General features: G+C 45.4%; 2 protein-coding genes across 4 annotated transcripts in view; one reads left to right on the top strand and one right to left on the bottom strand.

Moving 5' to 3' along the window:
* The window catches only part of ARHGEF25 (Rho guanine nucleotide exchange factor 25), an 84,457-nt gene extending 77,985 nt beyond the window's left edge, over positions 1-6,472 (top strand). For all 3 annotated transcript variants that reach the window (XM_063119193.1, XM_063119192.1, XM_063119194.1), the window contains 5 exons: positions 179-373; positions 1,107-1,287; positions 3,613-3,821; positions 4,358-4,462; positions 5,996-6,472. In XM_063119193.1, coding sequence (XP_062975263.1) covers positions 179-373; positions 1,107-1,287; positions 3,613-3,821; positions 4,358-4,462; positions 5,996-6,106 — 801 coding nt within the window. In that variant the 3' untranslated portion in view covers positions 6,107-6,472. The remainder of the gene's footprint in view (positions 1-178; positions 374-1,106; positions 1,288-3,612; positions 3,822-4,357; positions 4,463-5,995) is intronic.
* A 6,116-nt stretch (positions 6,473-12,588) lies between these two features.
* LOC134396527 (transcription factor Sp5-like) lies at positions 12,589-23,532 on the bottom strand. The gene is made up of 2 exons (XM_063123038.1): positions 23,479-23,532; positions 12,589-13,530 (listed from the first exon to the last, which is right to left on the bottom strand). The coding sequence occupies exons 1-2, from the start codon at positions 23,530-23,532 to the stop codon at positions 12,589-12,591; spliced, it is 996 nt and encodes a 331-aa protein (XP_062979108.1).
* Between the last annotated feature and the right edge of the window lie 1,175 nt (positions 23,533-24,707).

Genomic DNA, 24,707 nt, shown 5'->3' with positions numbered 1-24,707 from the left:
CTTCTCTCGGACAGACCAGCTTTCCATAGGAGGGGAGGGGTTTTTTTTGTCATGGGGCAGCATTCAAGACATGCAATCCCATCTGCATGTGGTAATTCTAAGTGTTCTGCTCTAAGAACAGGGCAGTTTTGTACCTTCTTCACAGCCGAATAACTAGGAGCTGCCCTCTCCTCTCCAGGGGAAATTAACAGCCCAGGGAAAACTGCTGCAGCAGAACACCTTCTGGGTCACGGAGCAGGCAGGCGGGATCCTGGCCCGCGGTCGTGAGCGCCGCATCTTTCTCTTTGAGCAGATTGTCATCCTAAGTGAAATCCTGGAGCGGCGGCATGGTCCATATACTGCCCCAACTTATGCCTTCAAGAGCAGCATCAAGGTATTACAGGGCTAGCAGTTGAGACCCTGGGCAAACCTACATCCCTGGAGCCCCCTTCACAAGACATTTTACACTGGAGACTCCACACACACACACACACACACACATACATCCAAGGCTGTGTGTCCCATGTTTCCGCAGCTGCCTTATTGAGTGTTGAATTCAGCAACCTCAAAAATCTCCTCCATCATCAATATATGTATTTTTTTCTAACCTTTAGGGCTGTGAAGTTAGGCTTGAAATGATGTTGCCGATGGTTGGTGAAATCTCAGGACCAGGAAGTAGGGGGAATGCAAAACGAACAAAGATTTTAGATTAGCTTGACCCATGTTCTTTGTACAGGTCGTGGAATGTAGCTCTTTCGGCAAAGAATTTAGGCTGGGTTAGTGCAGGATTTTGTTGTATGTATGTTTTGTTTAAAGCAGAGAGTATACACAGTTACATACAGCAAAACAAACAATTTCTAGGACCTCGTGAATGTGCAGAAACACCCACATCTACAAATAATTGCAGGGCCCTCCTTTTGCTGGACTGTCCCGCCTCTGGCCCTACGTGTGTCTCCACTTCATTGGTAGTTAGATTTTTCTTGCTTTTGAGCATCATTGCCTGAGAAGTACACATGGGGGCTTCATACGGTCCAATCTTTCACTTGGCAAGCTCCACTTCTGCTGTCTTTACGTATCCACTGTCACTTCTGTTGTCTTTACTCATCCACTGCCCATCTCTACTCCAGGTAAGCTGTTTGGGCCTGGAGCCCTGCGTGGACAATGATCCCTGCAAATTTGCACTGATCTCTCGTGGCTCAGAACGGGGCACCATCCGTTATGTACTGCAGGCAGCAACGCCAGAGATTGCCCAGGCCTGGGTGGCCGACATCAGCCTCATCTTGGAGACACAACGTGATTTCCTCAATGGTAGGGGGTTGAAGATGGTCAGTCCCCAACCCTGATCTGCTGGTATTACCTCACAGCAAACCCACTATACTACATCCACACTTCTTCAAGGGCTGTTACTTTTTTAAAAAAAATCTTCTCTCATTTTCCCAATTCCTGATTTGGACTGAATATTTATTTATAATTATATCCAGTGGAAGCTGGTAACTCCAATTTTGGTGGGGCTGGGTTTTAATCAGAACCAAAACCATTCTGGGTTTTAATTAGAACCAACAAGAACTCTAAAAGAGCCTAACCTATGCACAAATCTCTCCCCTTTTAAATTAATAGTATATCTGATGAAAAATGAGGATATTCCTGTAATGTATTTTTTTTGTTTTCACAATGTTTTTTGTTCTGTTTTGTTGATATTCACAATAAAATAAAATTAAAAATTAAAATAAAAGGAGCTATCCAAGGTGCTGAAAGCTATCCTCAAGATTGCTCCTTCGATAGCTCCACAGTGCTGGCTCGTTCTGACTATAACCCAGAATGGATTCACAGCCCCACCAAAATCGGAACCACTAGCCTCCACTGCTCACACCCCACCCTTGCTCACAAGGAGTCCAGGGCGGCTATGAAGGCTGTTGGGATATTTCCATAATGCTTTGCACAAGCATGGGAAATATTAAGTGGTTCACAGATGAGGAGTGACCAATAGGCAATTTTCAAAGAGTAATTTGAATTAGAGCAGCCTTCCTCAACCTGGGGCGCTCCAGATGTGTTGGACTACAGTCCAACACATCTGGAGCGCCCCAGGTTGAGGAAGGCTGAATTAGAGGCATAAAAATTTATTAACAAATATTTTTGCCTGTCCCAGGATTTAAATACGGGTTGGTATTATCTGTTGTGAAAGAAACCACCTTGTATTTGGTTATATATCTTATATGTGATTCCCTTTTTGGGTATTGCTCCATCAATCAGGGACATATTTTCTTCTCACCTTGTTAACTTATTTTTATGTGCTTCCGCTGTGTATATCATATATCATACAAAAGCCAGTTCCCAGGTTCCTTCCCTTTGTCATAATCTAGAGCAGTCTTCCCCAGCCTTGCCAGTCACCAGGCCTCTTCCTTTGCATGGCCGAGAAGCAAGTCAAAAGAATTGGTTTTCCAATTCCAAGTCCTATGATCTGCTTGAAAACGAGCTCTGCAGGTCAACAGTCTGCATATTTCTGTATCCGTAGAGGTTGGGGATCCTGTTGCTGTACTCTGCATTAGAATCATAGAATAGTAGAGTTGGAAGGGTCCTATAAGGCCATCAAGTCCAACCCCCTGCTCAATGCAGGAATCCCACCTTAAAGCATCCCTGACAGATGGTTGTCCAGCCACCTCTTGAAGGCCTCTAGTGTGGGAGAGCCCACGACCTTCCTAGGCAATTGGTTCCATTGTCATACTGCTCTAACAGTCAGGAAGTTTTTCCTTATGTCCAGCTGGAATCTGGCTTCCTTTAACTTGAGCCTGTTATTCCGTGCCCTGCACTCTGGGATGATGGAGAAGAGATCCTGGCCCTCCTCTGTGTGACAACCTTTTAAGTATTTGAAGAGTGCTATCATGTCTCCCCTCAATCTTCTCTTCTCCAGGCTAAACATGCCCAGTTTTTTCGGTCCAAATTCCCTTTACTAAAGTGGATTAGAATCCCCACTTCACATTTGAACCACACATTAAAATGGTGAAAATCTTACTGATTGTTTATAAAATATGTATTATGCTCTCGTATATATAATTTTTAATAATAAAAAATGTAAAAGGGTGGGGGGGAAATCCATCCTTTCCTGATTATAAGAGGATCATTAAGGAATGGTGATGGGGGTAACTAGTTTGTATTAAATGATCTTAGAGTGTCAGGGCTGATTACGTGTCCATCACTTAATGCTGAGTCTCTAAGACGTAAGGCAGTAAGTGACTTGTTCTATAATAAGGGGTTAGAATGGAATGTACCATTTCAGATTAAGGGCACAACCTCTACCTGCTGGCTGGAGCATGCTGGGAATTGTAGGACTTCTTTTTCTGAAAACATATGCACAGGATTGCACCTTAAATAGTCCCCAGGATTAAAACGCACACACACACACACACACACACACACACCTGCCTCCCAGTTCCTTACAAGTAAAGAACTAACACGTCAATGAGAAGAGTTCTCCCTGCATGCTAATTTTCTTCGCCAAATTATCTGGATGGCACTAGGTTACCTACCTTTGACCTAAGGTGTCTTTTTGCTGCTTGAAGGTTAATACTTTCTCATCTGGAATTCAAACTATTGTGTGACTCTGTGGCTCAATTCCCCTTACTGTCTTCCCCCCAGCACTGCAATCGCCCATAGAGTACCAACGTCGAGAGAGCAAGACCCACAGCCTGGGTCGGACCGGAGCCCTGCATCCTTCACCCGCCCGGCCCTGCTCTTCAGTCTCCATGGACCAGAACAAGGGATCCAGCCTCCAGACCCACAATGCCTCCCTGCCTTCGCTTTATCTTCCTGGCCCAGCCCAACCTGAACATCTGCCCTCTGTTGAGGTAAGCTAGGAAGGTCATCACAAAAGGTCCCAGTTAAAATAGCAGCTGTGTGGCGCTGGATTGGGTCATACTGCTGGAAAATTCCCGTTCTGCTTGGGAGGTGAAGGGGGTGGAGTACTTGGAAGTGCCTATTTAAAATTCAGTTCAGTACTTTTGTTTGTTTAAACCACACTTCTCCAACCTGGTGCTCTCCAGCTGCATTGAACTACAGTTCACATCAACCTCAGTCGCCCATGCTGTAATGTAGTCCAACACATCTGAACAGCACCACGCTAGGGAAGGTTGGTTTAAACTGCAGTTCATAACACATTTATACTTTTAAATCAAGGGTAGGTAACCTCTGGCCTACAAGCCGAATTTGGCCTGTTAGGCCTCCCCATCTGGCCCACAAAGGTCAAGTGGGGGAGAAGGAAGAAATGACACCTGCCTTTTCAGTGCCAAAGGGAGAGTGCCCAGCCTCCAGACACTAAATATCATTTCTGTTCTGCAGTGTGCTTCCTCAAATTAAACCCCCTCTCTTTGCCTTTCAACCACAGCCATCTCGCAGTCAAAGCTCTCCAGGGCCTGGACCAGTTCACATACATTCGGATAGCTCTGAGATGCAACTTTCTGATGCCCCCCAGCAGGAGTCCCTGCACACGGTGAGGAAGTGCTCCTACTCATCCAAGCGAGGCCTCAAACTCATCCTTGAACTTTTAATGATTCTGGTCCTGTTGCTTTGCCCACTGAGGCTGATGGTTTGCATTTCTACCCGTCTCCTAGGCATTGGTTTAACTTTTGCTGACTATTTACGTTTTCATGCGCCCGCTTGTCTCCACTGCTTGGATAACCGTTCCCTCTAACACAGCCTTCCTCAACCTGGGGCGCTCCAGATGTGTTGGACTACAACTCCCAGAATGTCTCAGCCAGCTGGGGCATTCTGGGAGATGCAGTCCAACACATCTGGAGCGCCCCAGGTTGAGGAAGGCTGCTCTAACAGGTCTTAAGCAAGGCTGTGTGGGCGTGCTGTTACACCACAGGAGCACCATGGGGGAAATGTACAATTCAGATCTTGCCCATCATTTCCGATCTTGTCATTCAGAAACCACTGACAATTTCCCAAGGAACCCAGGTTTCTCTAGAACACAGTTTGAAGATCATTACTATAGAGAAGGGATGGGGAACCTTTTTTTCTTTAAAGACCCATGGGAACAATGTCTGTGGGGTCGGGGAGATGGACACAAGTAGTGGGTGCTGCCAGAGCCAAAAGTGGGGTCTACCCCTTTTCTCTCCTTGCCACCCCCTTTTCTGTCCCCCTCTCTCACACACATTTATTTATTTATTTATTTATTTATTACATTTTTATACCGCCCAATAGCCGAAGCTCTCTGGGCGGTTCACAAAAATTAAAACCATGAAGAACATAATAAAACAACCAACAATCTAAAAACACAAATACAAAATACAGTAAAAAAAAAAAAGCACAACCAGGATAAGACCACACAGCAGAAGTTGATATAAGATTAAAATACAGAATTAAAACAGTAAAATTTAAATGTAAGTTAAAATTAGTTGTTAAAATACTGAGAGAATAAAAAGGTCTTCAGCTGGCGATGAAAGGAATACAGTATAGGCACCAGGCGGACCTCTCTGAGGAGCTCGTTCCACAGCCGGGGTGCCACAGCAGAGAAGGCCCTCCTCCTAGTAGCCACCTGCCTCACTTCCTTTGGCAGGGGCTCATGGAGAAGGACCCCTGTGGATGATCTTAAGGTCTGGGCAGGTACATATGGGAGGAGGCGTTCCTTCAAATAACCTGGCCCCAAGCTGTTTAGGGCTTTGAATGTTAGTACCAGTATTTTGAATCGGGCCCGGACCTGGACTGGCAGCCAATGAAGTTGTAGAAGGACTGGCGTAATGTGGTCTCGCCGGCCAGTGTGTTCAGGTTTGCTAAACACACTTACTAAAGAGGAAGCCCCACAAGTCAGTCATCTCTTCTTTTTTAATGATCAAGACAGCTACAGGGCAGGTGGATGAAAGGGGGAGCCAACATTCCCTCCCTCCCGTGGGATTTAAGATAGTCAGGATGAACTTAAACCCCATTGATTTTTAATATAAAGCCAATGATATATACAGTGCTACTATGCCGTGGATGGTGGTCTTGGGAAGGTTTGACTTGTTTCTCTGTCCCTTGTCAGGCCCCGAGGGATGACGACGCCAGCCCGCTGCTCCCCGATCCTGACGTCCCGGATATCATCTTCCCTCAAGGCTGCGCCCGACTTGCCAAACTTGACGAGGATGAACTGTGACTCTTGGGCTGTGGGATAGGCCCTGTCAGGCCCAGGGACTTAGATTGGGGGAGATCTAAGTGGCTCTTCCCTCCCCCTCTCCTTCTGGTGGCTCTGAGGGAGAGACGCAGCGGCATCACAATGAAAACACTCGCTGCCCTCTGATCCTGCTCCTAAAGCCCTGGCGTCCCCTTCCCGTAAAGGGGTGCAGGAACCCCACATTGGGACCAGGGAATGCTGCCGGAGGCCCTCCCCTTTCCCCCAGACCCCAGTATATGCATGCTGTGGGGTTCTAGGGGGCTTCAGGTCAGGGGTCTCAGATGAGGGGGGTTGGATTGCGTGACATGAGAATTTTATTTTGTTTGTTGTAATAATAAAGATTTTAGTTAAAACAAACATGGAGACTCCTGGGTTTTGTGTCATCTAAGATCAGTGAGTCACACAGGCACCAGTATTTACATGGCTCAGTCTTGGCAGCCTCTGTTCCAGTATTATTATTATTATTATTATTATTATTATTATTATTATTATTATTATTATTTATTTATTTATTTATTTATATAGCACCATCAATGTACATGGTGCTGTACAGATAACACAGTAAATAGCAAGACCCTGCCGCATAGGCTTACAATCTAATAAAGTCCCTCTCCTTGTCTCCACGTCTGTATTAATATTTAGCATAAAACTAAATCCCTCACACTTCCTTTTGCAGATGTATGTTTGGACTATGAATGTTTCACAACTCCTCCCTGTGTGCAACCTTAGCATCATCATCTTCATCATAATGACCTACGCCTAACCCAAATAGCAAATCTGAAAGAAAGCATATCTGGACAGTAATTGTGCAAATCACTTTACATGGGCAAAAATGGTAGGAAGGAAAACCTTAGCCAACGCTACTATCCATGTGTTTGCATGCATGCTTACTACTGGTGCAGACACAACTTAAGCAAGCATGAGTGTCCCTCTGCATACACAAACAACCCCCACTCTGGATGTAATTGAGGAGTGTATCTAACTTTTGTACATCCAAACAACACTAGAGTTGGGCAAGAGACCTCAAAACAGAGTAGTACCATATTTTGGGGTGGAAGCTCAGTCCAAGCCAAAGCCTCAATTAATTTAGAAGAGACTACCCACAAGCTCTGGTTATACTTTGAAATCATATGAACTAGACACTTACTTTAAAAACCACAATGATGATGCAGTAGTTCACAGGGTAACAAATGCTGAGCAAAATCATTTGCTGCATTTGTACGGAGTATAGGGCGGCATACAAATGATCCCTATACTCTATAAGTGAATTACTGGCTTGATTCTCAATATCCATTTCCCATTCTGATCAATTTTTGTTGGTTGGTTGTTTTCCCTCCTTTCCTCCAAGGAGCCCAAGGCGGTGTACATGATCCTCTGCCTCCTCCAATTTATCCTCACAACAACCCTGTGAAGTAGATTAGGTTGAGAGTCAGTGACTGGTCCCAGTCACTGACTCTCATGGCCAAGTAGAGCTTCATGGCCAAGTAGAACCCAGATCTCCTGAGTCCCAGTCTAACACTTTAACCAGTGCACTTGCTGTTTGTGTTGTCGTCTGCAATATTCACACATCACTGGCCTGGTACACACAATCATAGAAAGGAAATAAGCTATGGGGCTAAAGGACTCTATTTCCGAAGATCTGCCAGTTAACAGCAGTGCAGAGATCAAGACAGACTCCCTATCTCTGCAATCCCACAGGGCTGTTCTGAATTAATGGGATTTGGTTTCACCTGGCAGAGGGAAGGGTCAGGAGGATAGAACTGCTGCTTCTGTCATCTACCTTTTTATAAAGCAGCCAGAACTATTGAGGAGATGCAAATGAATGAAGCTGGGCTCTCCTACACATCAAAGGCCACACAGCCTATTTAAACAAAGGGGGATCTGCTCCAATGTGGATCCTGAGTGAGTTACAGGCCTGCCTGAAGTCTCTGGTAAGAAAGAAAAGGTCATTTCCAATCAACTGCTCTTTGCATTGGATTTTTTTTGCCATTTGCAAGTAAAACTGCTTTTCCCAGCACAATTTTCCCCATTCAAAATGGTTGGAATGCATCTCCTAAGACTTAGTTAATGGGAGTACGAGCTTGAAGTTACAATATGCTAGTATTTTGGGCTCCACCCCCTTTGCCCAGTTCACCACTGGAATGCAGCCCTCCTCCTGGGGAGTGCTTTTCTGAAATTGAAGCCAGTCCTCAGGCTGAAATTCCCTGCCTCTGGAACAAATGAAAGGCTACAACTGCATTTGGTGGAGCTATTTTAATGATTTGCTTGCATACAACTTACAGTAGGGTAAAGTGTGTGTGTGTGTTTCCATCTTGGTTACATGGCACCCTTTCCCATTAACACAGATACCAAAGTCAAGTCAGTTGATGTCATAGGCCCACAAGTGATGTCACCCCCGGTCAGCCATGCAAACAAATGTGATGTGGCGTTTCCTGTGGCAACAGGAGCAGAGGACTTGGAGGTGCTCAATGGCCCATAATCTTCCATCTCCATGTAGAAAGAGGCGTGGTTAGGCGTGGAAGCAGCTGGAAAACTCTGCTGTGAGTGTGTTTATATATCCATTCATTTCTTCTGCAACTGTCTTTTAGGATGGCTGTGTGCTCTCCTTTACAGAGGAGAGTCCTTTATTTGAAGGTGTCCTCTGCTTGAAGGGCTGCCTGGTCCAAGTCTGGTTTAAAGTCAAAGCACCATACAGAAGGGCCTTAAAATTGCCTATCAACACTCAGCTCCTGGATAGCAGAGTCCCGGGCTACCTAGTCACTGCCTTCCACATTAAGGTCAGACTAATCATATTTCTGTTTAAATTATAGTAATTATCTCCACATTTGCATCTAGACAGTTAAATTAGCATATGCAAATCTGCATCACCTTTTTTTTTAGTGATGTGTAAGTGGCTAACCTTTGCATATTTTCTTATAAGTGATGTGTACTTCTATACGTTTTTGTCATATAGAAAAGTACATATTTTGGCCAACTGCACCTCTGTTGAGCCTGGGTTTAGGCTTATATTATCCAAGGGCTGCATAAGAGATCAGAGGGTTCGCGTGGACATACTTTTGAGTGTGTTCAAATTCTGTTTGTGTGGAGTATACCCACCCTGAAACATTCGCATTCAAACTCACACAAACAGCACATGAGGTTTAAATGTTCTTGGGCTCTACTATTTTAAATTGCAGGCAATGGAATCGCATGGTCTAGTGCTTCCACGGGGGCGGGATCCCTGCACATATAGAACTAGTACATCAGGGAGAAGGGCTATGCTTTAACTATTTTCACAAATAATTAGTTATCTACATGGAGAGAGAGTGTATATCCCAACATAGGAAGCTTCCTTATACTGAGTCAGACCATGGGTCCATATAGCCCAGTATTGTTGACACTGACTGGCAGCAATGGCTCTCCAGGTTTCAGGAAGAAGTTTTTCCAGCCCTTCCTGGAGATGCCTGGGATTGAACCGGGGACCTTCTGCATGCAAAGCAGCAGCAATACCACTGAGCTACAGCCCCTCCCCAAATAGTAATACATGAATATGTGTTAATGTTTATATTTGTGTGTTCACAAGTGCACATGTATAAGTTTAGATGTTCCTTGTTCCCTAAATCCAGAATGGGCCTCAGGTTCTCCCCTGTCCCCACCCCCACTGCCCCCATCTTGCCTTGCACACTGGATTTGGCACAGACGTCCTCCTTTGTTCAAAACCAAAGTTCCCCATTTCACATGGAAGGGGGATCTCTGGTTTAATGTCCGTTTATTAACCAGGATATTAAGCCATTATATTAATACAGATATCTTATTTATTATTGCATTTATATCCCACCATTTTTCCTCCAAGGAGCCCAAGGTGGTGTACATAATCCTGCTCCACGCCATTTTATCCTAACAACAACCCTGTGAAGTAGGTTGGGCTGAGAGTCTGTGACTGGCCCAAAATCACCCAGTGGGTTTCCATGGCCAAGTGGGGACTAGAACCCAGATCTCCCGATTCCCAGTCCAACACTTTAGCCACTACACCACACTAGCTCTCTTAATAGGGCCAATGGGCAATAGGGGATATAGAAAGATCAAGAAAATCCCCGTCTCTTGTCTGAAGTGGTACAGCCAGGAAGTTTTACTGGCTCATCTCTGTGAACTAAGCCTCAATGTTCTTTCTTTCAGAGCAAATCAGGATATAGGAAATGTTGTAAGGAAAAGGGATGGCAAAAATAATTTAAGTTCCCTCTTGTCAGCATCAGATGTTCTGAAGCCAGCATCAGATGTGCAGGCAAGAGGCCAGCACAGAGATGGGAAAATATTTCAGATTCCGAGGCCCTAATATCTAATGCTCAGATGCATGGGATTTCCCCCCGCCCCAACGCTGTGAGTGATTATATGCGTTTGGTGGGAAATAAGTGCACCTCACCATCACTGTTGAAGGAAGCAGCTGCAGCTCAGGGATAGAGCTTTGAATGCAGAAGGTTCCAGGTTCAACCCCCAGTGTCTCCAAATAGGGCTGGAAAAATCCCTGCCTCAAACTCTGGAGAGACACTGCCAATCAGTGGGTTGGATCCAGGATCTGCCTTCCTTGAGAAGAAGGGATCTGCTCATTGAAGGTCCCTCTGCCCAATTTGGGGGGGGGGAATCTCCCGTCCACCCATGCCACAGCTCACCCTGTTCAGCAGGGTCTCCTGTCTCTCTCCCTCTAGCATTTTCAGGAGGCTGGAGGGGCTGACATGGGAAAGAGGGCAGGCGAGTCCACTTCCAACAGTGCAGTAGATTCAGCTTAAATCTGGATCCAACCAAGTATAAACAATACTGAACTATATGGACCAGTGGACTGACTAGTATAAGACAGCTTCCTATTTTCCTAGAACCCCGGGATGGACTGCACCACCTGTGCTGATAAACCAGGGTGACCATATGGAAAGGAGGCCAGAGCTCCTGCATCTTTAACAATTGTATAGAAAAGGGAATTTCAGCAGGCATCATCTGTATGCATGCAGCACCTGGTGAAATATCCTCTTCATCATAACAGTTAAAGTTGCAGGGGCCCTGCCCTCTTTTGTAACCAGTTACTTTAGCTTTACTTTTGCAGCTTTAACTGTTGTGATTAAAAAGGAATTTCACCAGGTGCTGCATGCATACAAATGACACCTGCTGAAATTCCTTTTCCTATATAACTGTTAAAGATACAGGAGCCCTGGCCTCCTTTCCATATGGTCATCCTAGATAAATGACTTGCCTGGATCAAGCACACTGAATGAATATGATCCCTCCACGAGTGGCTGTGTGTGGACATGCCCCTACTGAGCCTACATTCACTTGTAACCTTCTGGATAGTGATGTGCTTTGAACATGAATGTACATGTATGTATCTCAGAATTTTCCTGTGTGCACTATTTCCCTGTTTGTGCCTCAGCATGTTTGCATCTGCTTCCTCTCCTTGGATGGATCCTCAAGGAAACTCAGCTTGCATTAGTTACCCGTTAACCCCGTTTCACCTGCTGTGTCATACTCCCAATCAGGGTTTGAGCAGGTGGAGTCTTTGAATGCATGCCCAGGAAAAGAGGATTCTATGCCATTTGAGTGGCAGGGCATTTGCACACGACACACGTAGCTTGGCTTAATGAAGCCTTCTTACTTCCCAGGGAATGTAGTTCTATGAGACAGGGCTTTTGTTTGGCTTAACAGAGCCTTCTTACTTCCCAGGGAATGTAGTTCTATGAGGCAGGGCTTTTGTTTGGCTTAACAGGGCCTTCTTACTTCCCAGGGAATGTAGTTTTACAAGGCAGGGCTTTAGTTTGTCTTAACAAGGCCTTCTTACTTCCCAGGGAATGTAATTCTATGAGGCAGGGCTTAGGGCAGTGGAACATAGGGTCCTCCAAATGTCGGTGGGCTGCAGCTACCATTAACCCTCACCTTCGCCCATTAGGGATGCACAAGAATGTCATTTAGATTAGTTTGTCCTTGACTTTTACCTGGAATTTGCCCCATTTGCAACCACGAGCATGAACAGGAGAGTCATTTTTGGGGAAAGCTCGCATGTTCTTAAAGTGGCATTGTGTGTTGTTGTTTTTTAAATGCATTTTTTAATGCACACTTTTAAGAAAGTGCACTTTAGTCTATGGGAAGAATGTGCACACTTTCCCCATTCAAATGAAAAGAAAATCAGGTCACTATCAGAAACAGGAGCGAGGTGGTCTGAGCTTTAAGGCAGAGCTCGGAGAATCTGCGAGCACAAACATCACTATTCTAATTCCTGTTGCCCATGCCGGCCGGCCGGGGTTGATGGGAACTGCAGCCCAACAACATCTGGAGGGGCACACATTCCCCATCCCTGGCCTAGGGATTTCTGATGGAAGGGAATTTATGGTAGTGAATAGGTTGGCAATTTTAAAATTGGCACCTGGGTGCGAAATAAGCTCTGGCCCTCCAAAGTCTTCCGGTTGCGGCCTCGCACCCACCTCCATGTCCAGCTTCCCATCTCATCACTCTTGCTTGATGCCCACCGCCATGCCCCGCACTCGCTTCCCCTGGTGGGTCTTGACATGCTTGGCCAGGTGGTCGCTCCGCATAAACCTCTTGGGACACAGCTGGCAGCCAAAGCGCTTCTCGCCCGTGTGTGTCCGAAGGTGCCTCTGCAGCTCGTCCGAGCGGGTGAAGCTTTTCCCGCAATACAGCCAGGAGCAGACGAAGGGGCGCTCGCCGGCGTGCCAGCGGAGGTGGGCCTTCAGGTGGGACGTCTTGCCATAGACCTTGCCGCAGCCCGGCAAGTGGCAGATGTGTTGTTTCTTCCGGCCCAGCTCCTCATTGGCCCCGGTGGCTGCCTGGCAGTTGGGGCACTTGCAACGGCGGCAGCGGCGGGCCGTCCCCAGAAGGCCCTTCGGGGTGCCCTGGAGGAGAGCGGCGAGGGGCGGCTGGGAGCTGAGGACCAGTGGGCGGCCCAGGGAAAAGCTGCCAGGCGGCTGCAGGCTCCACCAAGGGGCATCGTCCACCGAGGGGGTGCCCGGAGGAGGAGGAACAGCCGCAGCAGCGGGGCCCAGAGGCCGGGGGCCTTGCAAAAAGCCAGAGAAGTCCTGGGCCTCGGGGAAGGTGTATGAGGCCGGCACTGCCGGAGCCAACATCTTGACGGGCGACAGCTCAAAGGAGTAAGTGGGTTCAGCTGGCGGGGTCAGCGGCAGTTCGTGGGCAGAGCCACCGGCACCTCCGGGCACCACCTGCCCGTGATAGGTCATCTTGGGCAGCCCGAAAGCCATGGTTGTGTGGGAGCCCGATGGCACCTCATTGCTCCAGAGCTGGAACATCCCCACAGACTCATAGGCTCTTGGGGCGCAGGCTGAGGAGTGGGGAGCAGTGGGTGCTGTTGCGACGAAGGCCAAGGTGGGGCTGCAAGGAGTGATGTCACCTGGAGACAAGTTGGAGGTCCGGTCCTGAGGCAGAGAGGAAAAGACTGAGAAAGAGCACAGGCTGGTAATAATCCCTAACCCTTAACCCAGGCCAACTCTAGGTACGTTGGCGCCCCGGTGGATGCGCTGCCCCATCCCAGCAGCCCCCACTTCTCTCTCCCATCCCAGAGCCATGCTACCCCTGCTGTCCCATCTCTTCTCCCCCGCCACCATTACCACCCCATTGCTCCAACCGTCTCTTTTTTCCCATCCTCCATCTCTTCTTGACTCTCCTTGCTGCCTGCCTCCCCCCCTCTATGCCTTCCTGATTGTTGGCCATGCTGGCAGGAGCTTCTGGGAGTTGAAATCCCAAACATCTGGAGATCTCCCTTCTGCCCACCTCTCTCCACATGACCATTTCTTCACTATAGTTGTACGATTTACTGCAAGTAGTTCCTATTAGGAACGCCTACATGGCTAAGTCATCAAGTAAATGCATTCCTGTGCACAAACCGACTACTGCACAAGGGCCAGGTTGAACTAAACCTCAACACCACTTGCCTTTTACTGCTTTTAAACTATATACTGGCTTTAACTTGATTAATGGTTTAATTTGTTTTTAGCTGCGTATATTTATTGTTTTATATTGTGCGATTTTATCTGCACGCCACCCTGAGATCCTAGTGACAGGGCGAGATACAAATGTTTTAAATAAAAATAAATAAATCAGCTGTCAGAAGAAAGGAGCCATTGAGTTCACGTCTTGGGCCAGCAAGCAACCACGGCTGGGGGCCATTCCCAATAATTGCCTCGCCATATGGGGCAAAGCAAGTGCTGAGCAAGGCCCAGGGGTGGACTTCTTGAAATTTAATCCCTCCATACTGTTTTTATTATCATTATTAGCACTCCCCACCCACCTACCTACCTGTAGTCGGTTTTTCACTTATGTAGAGCTGAACTGGCTACAGTAACCATGCAAACTGTTGCACAGAAAATGTTAAATTGGTTAAAAATGATCTTCAGTGAATTTCCAGATCCTCTTGGGATACCCTTTGAGGAGACTGACAATCGCTCTTGGAAAGTGTCCCCCCCCCCCCATCCTTAGTGGTGATATGTGGCTTTTCTGAAGTAAATGAAAAGAATTTGGGAATAGAGCTCACCAAAACGTTTCTGAGGCAGAGACTGACTGATGTACAAAGTAACTATATCCATTTCTAAAACAGTGTCATTGTATAAAAATTTCCTCTATGCTCCTTTTTATTTAAAGGATTTTGCAGGACTTAGAGATAGGTCATTAGTAAAGCCTCGAGACATCTGATGCCTTCAGCGGTATTAAAAGGAAGATACAGGAACAGGCCTTATACTGTGCATATCTGTTCTTGTAGTTTAAAGCAGGTGGAGAATAACTGTACATTGTTCTTTGTGTAATGTGTTAAAGAGCCTTCTCCAACCTGTTGTCCTCTAGATGTGTTGGACAGGACTACAACTCCCAGCATGCCCCAGCCAGCTGTAGTCTAACACATCTGGAGGGCACTTGATTGGGGATGGCTGCTAAGAGAACAAAATTTGGGTCAGATTTTAGAGTTTTCACATCATGCTCCACTCCCCACCCCCTGTTTCATTTAACATCTAGTCTGGAGAAGAGTTCTGGAGAACCTGAAAGCTTGCTCATAACTTTGTGACATTTTGGTTGGTCTGAAGAAAAGTATTGTACAGCTATGGCATTGCATCCCCCCCCCTCAGGTGTAAACAAGGCTACCTATGTAAAAAAAAAAATTACAACCACTATCTCGGATTCTTACCAGTATGATAGTCCCAGCAGTATTCTTTAGTACTGTTTTCAGGCCAAGTTATTTATTTATTTATTTATTTATTTATTTATAACCACTCTCCAGACATTCTCCCATGCAAGTGTCTATATTAACAATGAGTTACTATTCGATATGGTGGCATTTGGGCGTTTACATGGGAGAAGAATAATTCCTCTTGTTCCTTCTTTCCTAACTCCGACATAAATGAGCCACTAAGCAGAGAGTTAAGCGGATGTGAAGGTAGCCAAGTGACTTCTACTGAGGTTTCCCTGGATGTTTGCCTATGTTGGCCTTCATCTTCCTCAGTCGGTCTCTGAATAAGCTTCAAAAATTTCCCAACAGGCATAAGAACATCCCTGCTGGATCAGGCCAAGGGTCCATCTAGCCCAGCACTCTGTACCAGCTGTCGACCAGGGACCCACAAGCAACAGCACCCTCCCACCCATGTTCCCCAGCAACTGGTGTACATAAGCTTACTGCCTCTGATACTGGAGACTTAACTATCAGGACTATTGATAGCCTTCAGAGCTTGGTTCTGTTTTACAGAGGACAGCCCGCTATTTGAAGGTGCCGATCCAGTTTAAAGACGGAAAGCCCTAAGAGGGGAGAGCCAGCAAGGGCCTTGAATTGCCCACCTGGATTGCAGACTGAGCAAGGCACACCGGTCACAGTCTTCCCCACCAGGGTGAGATGTACTGTATTTCCCTTCCAATAATAGCTATTTCTAAATTTGCATCCATGCATGTAATATGCATATACAAATGTTATGCAAATAGGTGCTCTCATTTTTGGTGATGCATAAGTGGCCACCCTAGTTTAGCCAGACCCCAGTGGGCTCTCCCAATGCACCCCTGTACTTCCTCCCATGTTAGTGAATGGCTACTATTCACTCCTAGAGCGAAAAGCAAAGCACCCACTGTTGGCCCAAGACATTTTGCTGCCCAGCGCAGAGACCAAATGAAGCACCGTCTGCTGCTCCGTCCCAGGGCCAACAATTTAAAGAAGTTTTCTTGCACCATCCAGACATCAGTTCCTGCCATCACCTTGTCACCCTGCTGTTGGGACATGGCTGGCATTGAGCAGGGGGCTGGACTTGATGGCCTTGTAGACCCCTTCCAACTCTGCTATTCTATTATTCTATTCTATGATTCTTTGATCACTGTTCTTGGGATTGTTGTTTGTCTGATGGACCCAACCAACAGAGAGGGCTTGCGGTGATGTGTAGTGCATTTGGGTACACAGAAACCCCAACTCCATCCAAACCCATCATAATTATGGGCCTTTTGCTAGCACATAAAGCAAATATGGAGCATGTTCCATATATAAGGTGCTGGCATGAGTGTTCCAAATCTCCATTAGAAACTGCTGTTGACATCACTAATGGCACAATTCCTTTTCCCCACCTGAACTGAATAGCTCTGTGAACTTTTTCCAAGTTTTTCATTTGCTTTAAAAAAAGAAGAAGAAAAGTAAAACTCTTCGCGCCCCTGCAGTCCTTCGAAGGCAGGCAGAACATGACACTCCTAGAGTATTTTGCTAAGTGTTTGGTGTTTCGGAGAGGGCTTTGAAAAAGTGATTTCCCATCTCCCTTTGACACTGAGATGTGTTTCTCTCCCAAAGTATTTCCCCCCAAAAGTGATGTACATTATGATCCCTCAATGCAAGGTTAAACACTCCCCTATCTCCCATAGATTTCATGCGGGCCAGAAATTGCTCTTTTGCAGCCATTCCAAATGTCATGACCTCTACAGCTCCCATAATCAAGCCAATGGCCCCACTGGCTGGGGATGGTGGGAGTGGTAGTCCAACACATCTGTAGGATGCTGGGTTGTGGAAGGCTGCTCTCCTGCTTGTAAATGTGGGGCAGTTCAGGAAATCCAAAAAAGCTGGGCTTCCTTTAGGCATATTGATCATCCAAAGGAGCCCTAAATTTGATCTAAAAAGTAGAAGTCAAAACAGTATGCAAAGGAGGAAGGCCAGCTTACCCACCCACTAAAAGGCAAAAAGTGTTCTTTTGTCCTTATGACAACCAAATGGCTTGTCTACAGTTGTGTTTATTTGATTGAGATGTTTCCTGCACACACATAATTGTAACACTCAGGTGTGGAGATACTAAACGGCAGCAAATTCACCATTTAAAAAGAAAAGAAAAGGTTGTTTTTACCAACATGGGGAAAGAGGCTAGCTAACTGGATTTTACTGCCTCAGGCATCAAAAGACCCCAACCTCCTTTAAAATACGGATTAACAGGAAGAAAACCCATTTCAAAGTATTTTGCATAGATACCCCCTTCCTCTTTCTGTTTGTTACGTTCAGATCTGCAAGGAGATAGCCAGTTAATGCTTAACTGTCATTGACCTCATGTTAAACATCAGCTAAATCCTTTCCCTGTGGAAGGGCTGTTCTTAGAACATGCATCTCCATCTGCCAGAAGTTTGAGAACATGGATACCCAAGAGCGGCAATGCTGGAGTGAAGCAGTGGTCGGTGGGTCTAGTGATCAACCAGGTGCTCCTGAGAAGTTCATACACAAAACAAACTGGAGTCAGTCATCTCCTGTTGCTTGCACCCAACATCTGACAATTAAAGGCTTGGCCAGAGTAATTTATTAAAATTCCTAAAGCACACTTACTAGGGAAGAAAGAAGTCCCATGGGACCCAATGAGATTTACTTCTCAGTAAATTGATAGAGGGAGCCAGGGGTGGACAAATTCCAGAAGTATCACCCCTGCCATTTAACTTGGAGAAAAAAAGATTAACCGGAGACATGATAGCTACCTTCAAATATCTGAAGGACTGTCATGCTGAAGATGAAGCAGGCTTGTGCTCCGGGGCTGGGGGGGGTAGGAGGATGAGAAGCAATGGCGGGAAGTTGCAGGGAAGCAGATGTCAGCTGAACATAAGGAGAAACTTTCTATCAGTTTGGCACTGGAAGAGTAGCTCTGGAAGGGATGGTTTCTCCTTCGCTGGAGGTATTTAAGCGGAGGCTGGGTGGTCCAGCCGCATCCTGCATTGCAGGGGGTTGCACTAGGTGAACTCCAACTCTATGATCACCCTGAAAGCCTGGTGCCATTCCTAAATTCTGAATAAATGGGAAAAAGGGAGGATGAGATGCCAGGGGGGAATATTAATAGTGGTTTTTAATATTATTGTGATGATGTTTTCTGCTGTGCTGGTCTATGACCGAAACAAACAGACATAGTGGTGTTCTGTTGTTCTAAGGAGAGTGCCTGCTCATTATTCCAGGAGCGGGTTAAGAAAATATATGTACATCCTTTTGAGTTTGAGCTACAAGGAAGGACCATAGCTTAGTGGTATGACTCAGGAAAGCAGGAAGCTGCCTTATACTAAGGGTACTTCCCATCTTAATAGAGAAGAGAGAGAAAATACTTGTGTCCCAGGTATCAGAATTTTGATGATATACACTGGTGTAGAAGGATCGGTGTAGGTACAGTGCATATACTTTGGGCCCAAACAGTGATCCAGAGATTTTGCTCTGATGTCGTGAAAAAGATCATAATCAATCATTGCGGAAGTGGATGCATACCATTTTATACTCAATTATTTCTATTGAGTATAATGAAGGGGTTTGTTCCTACAAGGCAGACTTGATACTGACTGTCCTAGTGTTCTAAGCACATTTATATTTACAGTTCTCAACCCAGTGGGACTCACTTCCAAGCAAATTGCACAGCACCATGCTTCTCGCCTGCCCAAGGACCTCCACTTCCCTTACTCGGCTTCGTCCTTTTTCTTCTGCTGCCCCTTACGCCTGGAACACTCTTCCAGAACACTTGAGAACTACAAACTCAATCACAGCTTTTAAAACTCAGCTAAAAACTTTTATTTTCCCTATAGCCTTCAAATATTGAGTTTGTTCTGACTCTATACTGTTTAGCTTCACCCCACCCGGTGCCTGTTTACACTTCCCTGTGCCTGTTTGCATTCTCCTTCCCTCTTTATTGTTTACTACAACTTATTAGATTGTAAGCCTACGCGGCAGGGTCCTGCTATTTACTGTGTTATCTGTACAGCACCATGTACATTGATGGTGCTATATAAATAAATAATAATAATAATAATAATAGATAAATCAAGAAAGATTTGTTTTGTACAGTACTGGTTACCATTTATTTTATACTGGCACTCAGTACACACCTGATGCTGTTACTTCATTATGAAATTCACTGATAATTTGATTTTGTTCACTACAATTAATTTTAAAGATGAAAGTATACTAGTTGGTTTCAGAAAGCAACAGGTTGTTTTCTAGTGATGCTGGTCATTCACACTGGATTAATGCCTGCAGGTCAGAGAGTATCAAAAGCATTCAAATTGTTCTTCAGCCATCTCATTTACAGAACTGGATCGCTTTCTATTGAACTAACGTAGAGGCTTGTGGCACTTTAAAGAGCCACACATTTATTCTAGCAGAAGCTTTCATGACTATGGAATATCATGGAGAGTCTCAGACATATATATGGGGGTGAATCCTACATAGGGCAGACAGCTAGTCTCTATGGAAAAGATAAGTGGGCAGTAATCTGAGAATTCCATGGGAGAACACCTCAGCCTCCCTAGACACTCTATCACCGATCTTAAAGTGATCACTGAGGAGCAAAAGAACTTCAAAGGGATATCAGAGCAAGAAACTGCTGAGTTGGAATTCATTGACAGGTTTAATTCTATCACCACAGGCTTGAATCGGGACAATTAAATTTATCACGTACACTCATTGGCTTACCTAGTGCCAGAATGTTTGCTATCAGCAACATCTGCACTGTGAAAGACCACAGTTAATAATGTGATTCTCACTGTCAAGTACTTCCCGTCATTTAATTTCCTTCTGACCTCACTGTTTACCATTCTCCTACCTCCCCATCGCCATAATATGTACTGCGTATTAATTTGAAACTCTCCATAATACTCCATGCATCTGATAAAGTGAGCTGCTGTCCGTGAAAGTTTATGCCAGAATAAATACGTTAGTTTTTATGGTGCCACACGCCTTTTTGTCATTTTTGCTGCAATAGACTAATACATTTACCCTCTACAAATTCCTGTTTAACATTCACAGTAGTGTCAGGTAGAAAGCATTTGTTTATAAAGAGGATCTTGAAGGGGAGGAGGAAGGAACAGTGACTTTAATTTAAAGTTGAGTTCCTTTAGACATTGTGGAACATAGGACACCCTCTCCACCACCACCCACACCAAGAATGGGGGAAGATTTTGGGTTTTATCCAATGAGTGATAACCAACGTTTGGCTAACTTGTCCCATTCATTTTAATAGGTCTACTCTAAGTAGGACTAACTTAGATGCAACTCCCTTTATTCTTTGCAGTCCCCTTAAGTCAACATTAAAGCTCTAGTTCTATGCTTATTTCCTTGCTTCTTTATTTTTAAAAGTTGTGAATTTATAACCCACTCTTTCTTAAGAAACATTTCCAAGACTGCATACAAAAATCACACTAAAAACCCACAAAAAAATCACACTAACAAAAGAAAAATCACACTAAAAACAAAAACAACCCCCCCTCAAACATATAAAAAATGAACAGCACAATAACACAACAGTTAAAAACTATTTTCCCACAGATTTTAAATATTTAAGGATTAAATGGCTGGGGAAATCAAAAAGATCTTTGATGCTGAAAGGACATCTGAGTCTTCACTAGGCAAGGTGCTCTGGGAAAGATCATGAAAACTGAGGAAGCCTTCCTTCCACGCACCACCCACCTCACCTGAGGCAGTGGTCTGAGTGGAAGGGCAGGTTCATGTTGGAGGTGTCTGGCACTAAAGCCATGTAGGACTTTAAAGATAAGCTCCAGCATTTTGAATCGTGTCCAGGAATAGACCACTGGCAAGATGTGTTCCCATCACCTTGTCCCAGCTAGCAGCTGAGTGATTTTGAACTAAATATAGTTTCCCAACAGTCTCCAAAAGCAGCACCACATATAATACATTACAGTAGTCTAACCTGTCCAGCATGGGCTGCAGCTAATGCTCAATCCTTAGGTGGTGGAAAGTGCTCCATGCCTCTAGTGACAATGTTTGATCTTCTCTGGATGGGCTGGCACACCTTTGAACAAGTGCCTTAAGGGGAGTGCCAGCCCATCCAGAAGAAGTTGTATCCCTAGACAGATACATCACCAACCTACAGCACTTCATCTAGGACTGGGCCATATTTTTCTAGACAATATTATATTTATACACTGATAATGATCCCCAACCCATAAATTGTAGTGATGGAGGGAAACAGTGAAAGAGAAATTGCCTGGGCTCTACCTGGCATCTAATTAGCAAGCCTATCTCTCTAACGAGCTGGTGCAGGGTAGTGACACAGAAGCTGAGCTGTGAACCAGGATGGTCCATTTGCCTAGAACTCACTTTATTTATTTATTTTATTTTATTTATTACATTTTTATACCGCCCAATAGCCAAAGCTCTACTTTATGATGTAGCACGAGATTCTCTCGCCCTCGGGTGCAACATGTGGATAAACATCACTGACATGCTTTACTAGCTGTTGTCAGGATAAGTGAGATAGTGAAACACTTCCTAAAAAGTATGGAATAAGTTGTTGTAAAACACAATTTTAGGGCCTTGATCTAAGCATTATATGGTTGAATGTTCCTGCTCATAGGAACACAAACTTCCCTATATCAGTTTGGATTCTCTTATCCACCTACCCCAGTATTGTCAACCTCAGTTTTCCCCAACCTGGTGCCGTCTAGATATCCTGGGCCACAATTCACAGCATTTTTGACCATTGAGAACATAAATGTGTAAGAAAAGCCATGGTGAATGAGACCAAGGGGCCATCTAGTCCGGCATTTTGTTCACACAGGGGCCAACCAGATACCCACATGAAAGCCACAAGCAGAACATCAATGGAGCAGTGAATCCACTCTGGGTTTCAGTCAGAAGACTAAAGGCGCTATGACTGAAATCCAGAGCAGATTCACCACCCCACTGATATAGGAGCCACCAGCTTCCACTGATCTGAGTATCTATATTAGACCATTTAAAACATATGAGCACTCATTGATACATAACCAACATGCACAACTGATTTAGTATAACAAATATAAGGTTGAAATATTAATAAATCAATCGATCATTTCCCGGAACTGAGTACGCACTTTAAAATCTTGACCAAATTCAAGTTAAGTTCATTTCCTGATTATAGTGTAAGCCAAATCACATAGACCAACACTTAACACTTTTAATGTCTGTTTTATAGAAAACTCTTCACACAGAGAAGAGGGTTTATACTTGTCCATTTTTGTGGTACCGAGATCCTAGCTGAAACCAACACTTTAAAAAAAAAAAACAACTTTATTTGGTGTCTGCTACCCTGTCCTTCTCAATATCCCAAAAGAGTGACTAGCGGATTCAGAGATAAAATATTTCCTGTTGTTTTTAAACATCCACAGCTATTTTAGTTCAGGACCAATGTATTTTGATGTAAGACACACACATATTGGAATTACACTTCTCCCTCGGAGCGATTGAAACGGGCAAGGAAGTTTGGTACGGAAAGCTTAGACAGAGTCATACTATGACCAGGATAAGATAAACTGATCTGGGAAGAGAGAGAGTAGATGTGATTAAATACAAGGCGGTTTCTACGGTAGGGTATTGTGGCTGACCAGATGAGCTCCAGACCACTTGCAGACCTGGGATTTTAGGACTATATAAATGCCAAGAATATGCTACTTTACCATTCTGCATAGCAAAGACTTCTGTGTTATCCCAAAACTTATGCATCAAACAAACCTACACTTTTCCTTATTTTATACCTACCCATATTTGAACAACAACCCTCTGAAGTTTGCACCCCCACCCCGTTCCAAAATCAGATCTACCTATTTCAGGGCCGCTGCAATCCGTAGGCATTCCTTAGTTGGGAGTAAGTCTCATTGATCCTCATGGGACTTACTTCTGAGTAGGTAGGTATCCTGCAAATCTAGGAGAGACATTTATTTCCTCACCCCAGACTGATTTCTCGAGTGCTCTTAACAGCTCATGTCAGGCAGAAAAATCAACAGGTAAAGCTCCCCCCACTCCCCGGCTGCCATGCCGGGAACATCATGCCTTGTTTGATTTCAACCTGGCCAACGGCTCAGAAGCCCTGCGCTCGCTCGCTCCCTCCAGGTGGCTCGGGGGAGGGTCTCCTTACCTGCAGGAAGGAGTGTAAGATGTTCTCCGAATTCTGCACAGCCAGAGTTGCCATCGGGGCTACAGCGACTATCCAAGGAGGAGAGCGCGCAACGGTCTCCAACAGAAGAGAGCCCGGAAACCAGAGGCGCAAAAGCAGAGGCGACCATCTGCCTTCCTCTGTTCGAAAGCCTTGCTTTCTCCTGCCCCCCCTCCCTCCTCCTGCACCTTTTTCCTCCTGCGATCATGCCCCCTCCCCTTTTTGGGGTTTGGTTTTTTGGCTTCCCTTCTCAGCCTATCAGAAGTGGCGACTGGAGGCGCCTTTGAAGTCGGGCGAGCGAACCAATCATTAAAATAGATTGAATGATTTCAAAGCGGGGCCTGGCTAGATCTCCTTTAAGTGCCGGGCTCCCCCGCTGAGGTGCTTGTTATGGATGCAAAAGGGGGTGATTGGGCTGGGGCGGGGGATCAAGAGAGCGGAGGGGCGCTCCTTTTATCTCTTTTAAAGGTGCAGCGCAAGGGAGAGGGAAGGGGATGGAGGGGTCCGCCGAAAACGCGCCCACTGTTAGGCCACGGCGTCCTGAGCAGCGCCTAACACATGGTAGAGCTCTGCAGAAATAATAAACACGTGGATGGAGGGAAAGATCGGGCTACCATTCCCACTCCCTCCTCCATGCATTTTAGGGCCCCGTTTGCAGCTCCGGGGTAGTTTGCCAAGCTCGAAAAGTACTCTGCTCCATGGTGTAATATCCATGGAGGAGGGCCAGGATCTCTTCTTGATCCTCCCAGAGTGCAGGACACGGAATAACGGGCTCAAGTTAAAGGAAGTTAAACTCAAGTTAAACTCTGCTATTCTATGATTCTATGATCTCCCTCCCTCTATCTTCTTTCCAGGGTTTCAGACAGTTGGTGTTTTGTTTGTTTTGATTTTTGGCGAAATATCTCTTAAGGAACTTTACCTGGGACACTGGAGGAACGTGCATTTATTATCCACTTATCTCTGCGTAGATCAGGGATCAGCAACATGTGGCCCTCCAGATGTTTTGGCTTACGCCTCCCATCATCCCTCACTGCACAGCCAAAAGTGAGGGATGATGGGAGGTGTAAGCCAAAACATCTGGAGGGCCACAAGTTATACACCCCTGGTGCAGATCTTTGTTGATCTGTCTCTCCCCCTATATCTGAAACAGGGACCAAACAGATCGCTCACAGGAAACTATATACTTGTATTTTGACCGCGTCACAGTTGAC

The sequence above is a fragment of the Elgaria multicarinata genome, chromosome 3 (assembly GCF_023053635.1).
Source record: "Elgaria multicarinata webbii isolate HBS135686 ecotype San Diego chromosome 3, rElgMul1.1.pri, whole genome shotgun sequence".
Taxonomy (NCBI): domain Eukaryota; kingdom Metazoa; phylum Chordata; class Lepidosauria; order Squamata; family Anguidae; genus Elgaria; species Elgaria multicarinata.
The sequence above is the reverse complement of the archived record's forward strand: the minus strand, read 5'-3'. Positions and strand labels throughout refer to the sequence as shown.

What these genes read in the sequence shown, in the direction of transcription:
- LOC134396527 (XM_063123038.1), bottom strand. Translation starts at nt 23,532, where the DNA reads ATGGCAACTCTGGCTGTGCAGAATTCGGAGAACATCTTACACTCCTTC. An exon ending in TCTTACACTCCTTCCTGCAG is followed by an intron (nt 13,531 to 23,478) that starts GTAAGGAGACCC and finishes TCTCTGCCTCAG; the next exon opens with GACCGGACCTCCAACTTGTC.